Source organism: Wasmannia auropunctata, unplaced genomic scaffold (genome assembly GCF_000956235.1).
Source record: "Wasmannia auropunctata unplaced genomic scaffold, wasmannia.A_1.0 LD336099.1, whole genome shotgun sequence".
Lineage (NCBI taxonomy): Eukaryota > Metazoa > Arthropoda > Insecta > Hymenoptera > Formicidae > Wasmannia > Wasmannia auropunctata.
Window position 1 is genome coordinate 980,298 of NW_012026791.1, and position 9,915 is coordinate 990,212.

Below are 9,915 nucleotides of genomic sequence, written 5' to 3' on the forward strand. Positions count from 1 at the left end.
TGGCATACATTCGTTAACACTCGTAATTTTGCTTTGCGCGATGCTCTATGCACAAAAATAAAGAACGTACGAATATATCGGGCGGGCATACGTTATTAATGAGAGGCACATTTGTACAGGGCGTTCGACAATGCATAGACGATCTAATGTTTATTTAGCGGCTCACACGCATTCATTTCCTCAATCATAATTAGGCGTACATACAACAGCGATTTTTCTCACTGGCGCACGAGTACGTCGTTGCTGGTGCTTGTAGCGTGACAGAGTATCTGGCAAAATTAGCGCGAGCGTTACACCATATACCCCAACGAAACCGCGATCCCTCGCTTTCAAACAAGACATTTTTGTTTCTCTCTCACACACACACAGCGTAATTTTTTTTTTCTCTTTCTCTCCGATTCGACACGCAGAAATCTTCGAAGGCGGAAATATCGTGTCGTTTGCGCACCGTCGCACCGTTTACGGCGTCAAACGTATCCGACGTTCATATCATATGTTCACCATTAGTATGTCTCTGTGTCGATGTTTCACGCACGCCCGATCCGTTAGTTCCTCGGCGTCGATAGCGCTCTGCAGAAGGAGCTGCTGCGTGGATTAAAGCGGCAGGAGGCGACGATGGTGCAGAGGCGGCAGATCGGCAACGGGCTCGGCGGCATCGTCACCGTCACCGGCGGTGGTGGCGACGGCGTTGGTAGCGCCGGTGGTTACGCCGCCGGCATCGGTAACAGGAGTACCGGCGGCGGCGTCAGGGGCGTCGGCGTCGGCGGCGTGCCTGCCTACTATCAGAACGCGAACACGATGCAAGCGGCGCCCGGGTGGGCCTTCCAACTCCTGCCCAGCCTCTACAACCACTATCAGAAGGTTCTCCAAATCCGTCGAATCCCTCGTCCGAGTAGCAGCAACAAACCGTCCTGCCGTCATACTTTGATTCTTTCTACTCGCCTGTGGCCTCGCACCAGACCCTCCTCTTCTTTTACTTTTTTTTTCCTTTTGCTTCGCCTTCCGCCGTATATTAGGAAAATGCAAGCGTAGTCGTCCCCCTTTACTCCCCCCCCGCCCATCTCTTCCCTCTCGATAAACTTTGTACATTGCCAAATTTTGCACGGCTCGCTTCCGCCGGCTCGCATCAATCCAGCCAGCAAGGGACGCGTTGCATGGCGATCGATTGGTGGCTGCTTGACGTTGAATTAGAGGTCCGGGAAAGCGTGCAATTTTAAATTCCGTAGAGACGGAGTAGCGAATTTTAGACACTTGAACTTTGTGAACGTTTGTGTTCAATTCAACGTTCAACTTTAGCATATTCTTTACCATGCCAAACGCAATAGGTATAGAAACACACCTCTGTAGACGAATTTCCATTTCCCCCTCCAGGCAGTAGTGCACGTTCCGAGCATCTATTACCGTCACATGCACGATACAAAGTCATAATACAATCAGCCCGGTCGTTACTGCGAGCGAAGTACGAGAAGTGTCTTCGCACGCATGACCGAAGTCACACGAGTTGTGTGTCTTTGGCAAGAACAAATGGCAGTTCTCAGAGTCCGGAAGAAGTATAATAGGAGATATTTACGACTGAAATTCTGACTTTGTCTCAACTGTTCGCTTTAGTTATAGACACGTAATATCCGGATGTTAGACTTCCCCCCCAGTAGATTTTTTTTACCGTGATGCAAGAGACGTGAAGTAAAAGAAATTGCGAAATTTTGTGCACCGTGAGCTCGTTAATGACGACCTGTCGTTCTGTTGGGACAGGCGGAAGTTACTCCATGGATATCTAGCAAGCACAACATGGGCATGGCGTTCAATCGTGTCACGTGGAACAAGCTACGAAAATGCGCGGCCCAGTTTTGCTCGTACGACGATTACAACTGGGACTGGAGTCTGCAGTACATCGCGCAAACGTGTCTGCCGTCCAGTCGTGGCGCCGGGATAGCGCCCCGCGCCGAATCCGGTCTGATCACGATGACGATGAGAGCTCCGCGAGTCTTCCATATCGGAGAATGGTGAGTATCAGTCCTTCGCTTATTTTGCTTATAAACGAGAATTAAACTGCGCTGAGAAAAAAAATTGATTGTACGAACTAAATTTGTACATAGTTGTTTGATCGAGTGATTGATTTAACAATTCTTTAGTTGCACAAAAAAAAAAGTATAATTCATTCACGTCATCTATCCAAATTGTTTAATCAAGAATGAACTAAACCAACTCTTTTTAATTATTTTGTTCGAAATACTAATAGTATTTATTTGCATGCTATTTTGTTATCCAAGTAATATAATTGTTCAAATTCCAAGTATCAAACTCACTAAACGATGCTGATGGGGATAATAAATAGTGTGTATTTTTAATCGAACGGTTGAGTTAAATACGATAAATTTTTGTTGAAACAAAATAGTTTAGTTAAAAAAGTATTTTGTTTATAATAGTAACAAATTATTTTGTATCATCGTAGTAACGTTTAGTTACATGTATCGGACTAAATATTTTGGTAAGATGAAACAAATTTTGCGTTTTTCAACCAATTTTTTTTCTCAGTGTGTTATCCTGTGACACCCTCCACATCTCTCTCTCTCTCTCTCTCTTTTATCATTCGCTAACACGATGTTAAGATTATCATTCCTAATTGATCGTTTTTACTTTTACAGTGGGGTGCATCATAAGAAGAATAACTGCGAATCGACGGCGGTGATAGCGAAGGTCCAGAACGTCCTGAATGCGGCGCGCAATCACCTGTTCCCCTCGCAGTTAACGTTAACAATCGCCGGAACGGCGAAGAAGACGAAACTTCGCAAGGGTAACGGCGGATGGGGAGACGTTCGGGATCATCAACTTTGCTGGAACATGACCGTATATCCAGATCTGGTTTTGCCTTGAAAACTGTTGTTGATAATGATTGATTCTAATGCATAGATCGTGATACAAACTGCCGGTTTCCGGTACCGGTCGTATCGGAATAATAGCTATCTATTACGAGCAATTTAATCACGATAATCCAAAAGTATGATCAACGAGGATGTTTTAAGGATGTTCAGTAATGGATGATACAAGGAGAGTCTCCATCATCGAGTCTGGTGTTTCGGATTGCACTGAACGCATTATTGTCGCTGCCAATCACGATCAAAGGCGATTGCAAGACCGCTGTCACTGCCACGGATGGGATATTTCTTGCGCAAGTAGGAATATACTTATAGACGTTTCTTCGAGACAAGACGTAATATTGCACATTCAACGGACGAGAGGAAAACATCGGTCGATTCAACAGTGAGCTCAAATTGGTGCTATTCTGAAAGAAGTTTTTTTTTTTGTAGTATATATTTTAGTTTGCCGATCTGATAAGTTATGTGCCCGTTGTACTGTAAAAAAAACAATGAAGACACCGTAAGCTGTGCAGTCGCAAGAGAGTGAATCAATGAAAAATATATATCGCGGAAAAAGGTATTCGGTTGAAGCGCGTCATTTTATAATATTGACAAGATTTATTTATTCAGCATCGACGAGAAGATTTATGTTTCTTCGACGTCGCGCTGTCCACAAACATAGTGTGATAAAAAAAAAGCATTAACGATAAGGCATCGCGTTTATTTAATTTTGTTTTGAAGTAACGTAACGCGCGCACTCGCTTGAGGGACGAGTATTCTCGAGGACGGCGAAAGGGAGTACGAGGGAAGTGTTCGATTAGATTGAAACATATATTATCGATATTCTAAAGGCCTACGAGACAGCGGGAACGGCAACATGTACGTATTTAATTTCCATGTCGCCGTAAAGGCGAATACACAAGAGGAAGAAAGGCTGCACTCTGTACTTCTCTGTAATTTCATGATGGAATTTAACTTTCTGCTTCCCGACTTAGCTTCTGCTCTTTTTAAGGTATTTACGTGGCTGGAGGCGGCGTGATATCTTATCAGTATTCGTAATTCTCAATTACGAATTGCGCTCATTATATTCTAGTCAATGTGTATAACGTTAAAAACCGCAGATATTTAATAATCGAACGTAGGTGATAAGCTCGTTAAAAATTAAGGATTCACACGTACTACTAGTGATACGCCCTCAAAGGCGCAGTAACGTCATGTAACGACCTCGGGGATACGAACGTAATGAATGTCTCATGTACCTTTTATATTTATAACAATAAAACAACAGCAACGAAAAATAAACAGAATCTCTTGAATAAGGCCTTTATATCTGCTGGTAAATAATTACTTCACTTATTTCTACCGTTTATAATTATATTTTTGCAGAAATGCATATAAAAAATATGATAGTACTTGTCACAAAGAGGTTCGAATAAAGATCAGGTATAAATAAGTCCGTTATGATTTTATTTTTGATTTTCTTGTATTAAATAATGGCACAAATTTGCGCGACACTCTTCGTATAATATAATTCCGATAGAGTTTATATATGCGAGTAGTAGCAGGATTTAAAATTACGTATGAAATTTGTGTTTAGATTTAAAAGGAATTTAATGCCGGTTGATTAGAGGTTCAAACGCTTATGATAAGCAGGCACATTGTCGTCGTATTCCGCCACCATAAAGTTACCGGCGATCGGACCCTCCAGGTTGTATTTTTCCGCAAACTTCTTTATGGAGAACCTTTTCCGTTGACTTCCATCCCTATAATCAGGTGAGATAAAACGTGTTATCAAATATCTCCTGTGCGACGCACGCCGCGCCGTCAGCTATGCGTTTGCTTACCAAGTGCTCAATCTTCTCTCGTCGAAGGTAATTGCGCCCTGATTTTGTTTATAAAGGAGAAACACGTAGCGATGTTTTCCGGTGTTCTTCGGCGGCGCAGGACCGACGTACTCCGCCAGGACTTCGCCTTTGGCTATGTTCTCCTCCGGTATATTTCCCACGAGCCAGTGTCGGAACTCTCGGTTGTATCCTCCCCTCCTCGGCACGTCAGGATCTACAATGAGATATACTCCTGTTGAGATATGTAAGAATTTTTGCGAAAAAGAAACCTATGAAAGTAATTGCGAAACGATTGGAAACGTACAAGTCGGAAGTGTACTAATTGTAAGTTCTAACGTTCGCGCGCGTTGCAACGATTCTTTAGCATTAGCATACTTTATATAAGGCTTAGCTTGACAATTAACATGCCAGAGAATCTGCGCGTCGCCAAGTAGTGTGGCGGTGGAGAAAACTGGTTTCCGAGACGGTGAAAGTTGAACTCATCGAGGATAGCGCGTCTTTTGTGTATTTGTTTGCCTCGCGATTTACAAAAAGTATACGTAAAGAAATCGATTCGCATTTGAGTTGCTTTTGATTTTTCGCCTTGGAATTTATCCTTGCAAGTGCATATATATATATATTTTTTTTTTACAATTAATGAATTCAGACGTAATCATTTCAAGTCTCACCCGTCAAGACGAGCGTGTACAGAACTCCGCCTTCGTGTTTGTAGTGTATTTCTGGTATCTCGTGAGCTTGAGTCGGCGTCAGTTCGGTTCCCAAATCGACTACTTTCTCACCGTATTTTACCTATGCAATACAAAATCATTTATAGATAGCTGTGCTACACATTATGTTGTAAGACAAAATGATTACATTTCTCACAGTTCATATCGAATAATGAAGCAAATACATTTGCAAGCACATTTAGAAAAAAAGTCTTGGCATATTTATATATTATATATTAGAATAAATATCATTTTTCTCAATAGAAATATAGGAAATACCCGTTTACTTGACAATGTCTTAGCTATACAATAAAAATGTCATTGTGAATATTTTTGCAAATACGTACCTCGATCTTTTCGATTGGTGCTTTGTCTATAATGTCGGGCTCGATTTTCGCCTTTTTAAATTCCGATTCCACATCGCCTAATGAAAAACTGATGGCGCAGAAAAGAATTCCTAAAGCTATACATGAAATATTATTACATGATAAAAATTGTATAAAAAAGATCAAAGTATTATTAATTGAAACACCAAGATGACTTATAAATATTGCGATTTTTTTCTATCAAAATAATATAAAATAGCAAAACTAACAAACCTGATATCAAATACTTCATTTTCGATGATGTTCCCAACAAGCTGCAACAGCGATATTAACAGCGAGACTGGTAAGCGATGGGATTTTGTTGCTAGATGTATCCCCACCTACTCGCGTGTTAAGGCCAGTCCTGCCGGCCTTTCTAATATCGTGTATTTATTAGTGACACATACAGCACAGAACGTTTGTGGTCGAGATTTTTCCTGGGAAAATTTGTTATATCATAGAATAGATCACAAGATTAATTCATACGATAATATGAAGATATATATCTTTAATTTGATGCAGATAAGGAAAAATGATTTAATATTAATTTTCATGTAATACTTTAACGTCGATATAAACTTTCAATCGCTACCAAAGTTTTGTTCATATTATTTGTTCTTTCATTTTAGTTTGTGTAACAGTTTAGTTTTTTAAATTTACAAGTACATTATGCTTGAAATTGAAAGACTTATTTCCTAGTTTTGTGTAACAGTTTAATTTTTTAAATTTATAAGTAAATTATGCTTGAAATTGAAAGACTTATTTGTTAGTTTTGTGTAACATTTTAATTTTTTAAATTTATAAGTAAATTATGCTTGAAATTGAAAGACTTATTTTCTAGTTTTGTGTAACAGTTTAATTTTTTGAATTTATAAGTAAATTATGCTTGAAATTGAAAGACTTATTTGTTAGTTTTGTGTAAGTTTAATTTTTTAAATTTATAAATAAATTATGCTTGAAATCGAAAGACTTATTTCTTAGTTTTGTGTAACAGTTTAATTTTTTAAATTTATAAGTAAATTATGCTTGAAATTGAAAGACTTATTTATTACTTTTCTAACTACAATAGGCACAGATATTAATTGAAAAATTCTTGATGCATATTTATTCAACAAACGGTTGCATATACATTATGTATAAACATGTGTGCTATCGAAAATATTACATATATTATTGTATTCATTGTACACAAAATTAACCCTCGAGCTGCTTATAGAGAATCGGAACGTAATCATCAAACTCCGCCTGATACATATTGCCGGCGATCGGATCGCCGAGTTTATATTTCTTCGCGAAGCTCTTAATGGAGAACTTGCCGCGATTGTTGCCACTCCGGTTGGTCAAGCGTTTCTCGTCGAAAGTGAGCTTGCCAGGCTGTTTGTACAACAGGAAAACGTATCGGTGGAGACCTGTACCCTGCGGCGGTCCGGAGCCGATGTACTGAGACAGAACCTCTCCTTTAGAGACGTCTGATCCGGGAATATTGCCTACCAGCCAGTGATGCCATTCACGGAATTTGGGATTCTGTCTGCTTGGAGCGTCAGGATCTGTTTAGAGAACACGGTATAAGATACAAAGTCATATGACTTATCTATTTGCTATTGAAGAACTCAGAGCGAGAGTAAAGCGAGAGTTACTTTGAATTTAATTTTAAGGTAAACGTACCAGTGGCTGAACGTGTATCTATAGCTGAACAAGTACAAAAAAAATTTATTTTTAAATGATTTTTTTCATAATATTATAATTTAATTGTAATCTTTAAATATTTTTACAATTAAATTTTGATATTATAATAAAAAAAGTATTTGAGATTAATAAATTTTGTGTACGTGTTCAGATATAGATACATGTTCAGCCACTGGTACGTTTACCTTAAACGTTAGTGTTATTTTTGTCGAAATGTCTTCTTCCTCTCATGCTTTCTTTAAAATAACAACATCTTTTATTATAACGCTTGTAGAACAAAATAAAAAATCAAAATCACAAATTTTGCAGACTTTTAAAAATGCATTGCAAAGATACTTCAGAGACATAAATAGCTCCAGTACGATTAAAAGAAATAAATCAATGTAATTTCTCAAAAAGAAATAAAAAATTGCAAAGATACTTCAGAGACATAAATAGCTCCAGTAGGATTAAAAGAAATAAATCAATATAATTTCTCAAAAAGAAATAAAAAATTGCAAAGATACTTCAAAGACATAAATAGCTCCAGTACGATTAAAAGAAATAAATCAATGTAATTTCTCAAAAAGAAATAAAAACATTATACACTGCTTTCGCTCTAGTTTTTGATGAGAGACAGGCTACAAACCGGTCATGCATAGGGTGTACAACGCATTTGCTTCTCCACTCCACTGAACGTTAGGCTGATCCTTGACCTGGGTCGGAGTGAGCACCTTGCCGATCTCGACGACGAGATTATTGGGATAGGTCACATTCAGGACGTTGGCCGGCACCTTGTTCACCACGTCTGGAATAACCTCGTGGGTCTTCAGAGCCTGTGCCATGGATGACAGCAGACGTGTTCCTACCGCTGATGTGATTCCTGCGAGCGAAGTAATTACTTCCGTTAGTTCTATCGTACGTCAAAGAGAGGAGGGCAACCGAATGACAGAGCGAAAAAAAAAATCGAGGACACTTGGTGGCACAACGGACACTGATTGGCACGCAACCGATGCGTGTATCAAGCTCTTGTCAACAATCGAAACGTCGGTCGGTTGCGCCAGCAAGCGCCCTTTCGCCGGGAATCGAGCGGTAATCGGGGCGCGCGTTTCGGATACCCAAACAGAGAATCGCGAGGCAGATTCCGTGACGCGGCATATCGTCCGTCCGTGAGGCGAGTGTCGACCGTTCGCGGCGGATCAGGCGGTTCGCGAGCGAGTGACGGGAAAAATCTCGTTCTCTCGCAGCCCGTTCTCGATAATCGCATAAAACCGGTTGCGTCGCGCGCGCGCGCGCGCATGTAATCCACGCTAATTGTAAGCTTAATTGCAGAGGTACATTACTCGAGGCGAGAAGGCAAACAGACATGACCGGTACGCCGGTACAAGACTTATGACGACTCGGGCAAACGGAGGACCGGACGGAGGACGAACCGGTGGAACGTGCTGGAACCCCGCGCTTACCCCTTCTTCGTCGTCCTCGCCGACGATAGCGATTTATGTAACCGCTCGTTATCGGCCGCCGATTAGCCGGTGACTTCTCGTGCGTGACTTCTTGACGTATGTTAGTGTTGACACTCCGATGAGATGAGTGATGCCGAATAATGCACGTGCAAGTCGAGCATTAACTCTCCGCGAATGCTGAAATCTGAATTGAACTGCGCCACGGAACAGCGGGGTGTATATATATGTAATCTATAAAAGAGAAAAAACGAGCGTCAAGCGTGCCGATCGTGATAAACAACGGAATATCAGATAGAACGAAGATTTTTTTTACTTTGGAAGATAAAACGCTTCGATTACGATCGAATTTCTTTCGCCAAATCTGTCGTCCAGGCTTTAATATGTTAATCTAAAATAAAAACGATCTCTTGTCAATTAATTATAGAATACGAAAACGCGATTATCCTCAGGGGGAAAAAATGTATTTGTATTTGAAAAACTTAAGATTTTCGAGCGATTCGCAACTTGAGGCTTCTGACAAAATTTTGAGAGAGAAAGTAGATCGTGTTTTCTAGTCGGTTTTTTTTTATTATTCTGCGATTTTATAAAATAATATTAGTGAACTTATAAAATAAGTGAGATTAATAGTTTTATTATAGTATTAATTTATTATTTATTTGTTGAATGAATAGATCGTAGTAAAGTGGACGAAACGAACAGACCGAATTCAAAGTGTCGAGAATATTGATTGGCCGGTAAGGAAGGCTTGAAATGTCCAGAACTTGCTCGTCAGCAGCCAATCACTTGCTGCGACGACGTCGGCGAGCCACCTCGGGCTAAGCGTGTTTGCCACAAGGTCGATCACCTTCTCTAGCCTTCTCGATGGACGCATTCCAAAACATCCGCTCGTAGAGTAGAGCTTGCTGTTAGCGAGGTTCGGCCGACGAGCGACGCGGAGTGGCGAGCGTCCAGGGTTCCCGATTACCTCCATCGGGATCGGAGATCGGCGAATGATCCACCGAATGATTTCCGCG

At 40.4% G+C, this 9,915-nt stretch overlaps 3 protein-coding genes across 10 annotated transcripts in view; 1 reads left to right on the top strand and 2 right to left on the bottom strand.

Moving 5' to 3' along the window:
* Positions 1-4,177, top strand: part of LOC105462409 (alpha-1,6-mannosyl-glycoprotein 2-beta-N-acetylglucosaminyltransferase) — a 56,239-nt gene extending 52,062 nt beyond the window's left edge. For 4 of the 5 annotated variants that reach the window (XM_011708972.1, XM_011708968.1, XM_011708971.1 and 1 more), the window contains exons 8-9: positions 1,753-2,003; positions 2,646-4,177. In XM_011708972.1, coding sequence (XP_011707274.1) covers positions 1,753-2,003; positions 2,646-2,874 — 480 coding nt within the window. In that variant the 3' untranslated portion in view covers positions 2,875-4,177. The remainder of the gene's footprint in view (positions 1-1,752; positions 2,004-2,645) is intronic. The other variant, XM_011708970.1, reaches the window with a different exon arrangement.
* A 127-nt stretch (positions 4,178-4,304) lies between these two features.
* Positions 4,305-6,138, bottom strand: LOC105462414 (protein D2-like). Of its 2 annotated transcripts, none has more exons than XM_011708979.1 (5): positions 6,009-6,138; positions 5,757-5,872; positions 5,371-5,491; positions 4,703-4,916; positions 4,305-4,621 (listed from the first exon to the last, which is right to left on the bottom strand). In XM_011708979.1, the coding sequence occupies exons 1-5, from the start codon at positions 6,025-6,027 to the stop codon at positions 4,483-4,485; spliced, it is 609 nt and encodes a 202-aa protein (XP_011707281.1). In that variant the 5' UTR covers positions 6,028-6,138; the 3' UTR covers positions 4,305-4,482. The 2 variants fall into 2 exon arrangements, with proteins under 2 accessions (XP_011707281.1, XP_011707282.1); XM_011708980.1 differs by having other exon boundaries at positions 5,757-5,866; positions 6,009-6,129.
* A 714-nt stretch (positions 6,139-6,852) lies between these two features.
* Positions 6,853-9,127, bottom strand: LOC105462415 (protein D2-like). 3 transcript variants are annotated; one of them, XM_011708983.1, is made up of 3 exons: positions 8,903-9,127; positions 8,089-8,322; positions 6,853-7,321 (listed from the first exon to the last, which is right to left on the bottom strand). In XM_011708983.1, the coding sequence occupies exons 2-3, from the start codon at positions 8,282-8,284 to the stop codon at positions 6,969-6,971; spliced, it is 549 nt and encodes a 182-aa protein (XP_011707285.1). In that variant the 5' UTR covers positions 8,285-8,322; positions 8,903-9,127; the 3' UTR covers positions 6,853-6,968. The 3 variants fall into 3 exon arrangements, with proteins under 3 accessions (XP_011707285.1, XP_011707284.1, XP_011707283.1); XM_011708982.1 differs by lacking the exon at positions 8,903-9,127 and adding an exon at positions 8,783-8,894; XM_011708981.1 differs by lacking the exon at positions 8,903-9,127 and adding an exon at positions 8,558-8,683.
* Positions 9,128-9,915: the final 788 nt, after the last annotated feature.

Coding starts and splice junctions, on each gene's coding strand:
- LOC105462414 (XM_011708979.1), bottom strand. Junction 5,492..5,756: donor CACCAATCGAAAAGATCGAG/GTACGTATTTGC, acceptor TGTATTGCATAG/GTAAAATACGGTGAGAAAGT. Junction 4,622..4,702: donor GAGAGAAGATTGAGCACTTG/GTAAGCAAACGC, acceptor ACCTGATTATAG/GGATGGAAGTCAACGGAAAA.
- LOC105462415 (XM_011708981.1), bottom strand. CDS start 8,597: ATGCCGCGTCACGGAATCTGCCTCGCGATTCTCTGTTTGG. Junction 8,323..8,557: donor CCTCGCGATTCTCTGTTTGG/GTATCCGAAACG, acceptor CTTCGCTCGCAG/GAATCACATCAGCGGTAGGA. Junction 7,322..8,088: donor GTACACCCTATGCATGACCG/GTTTGTAGCCTG, acceptor TTCTCTAAACAG/ATCCTGACGCTCCAAGCAGA.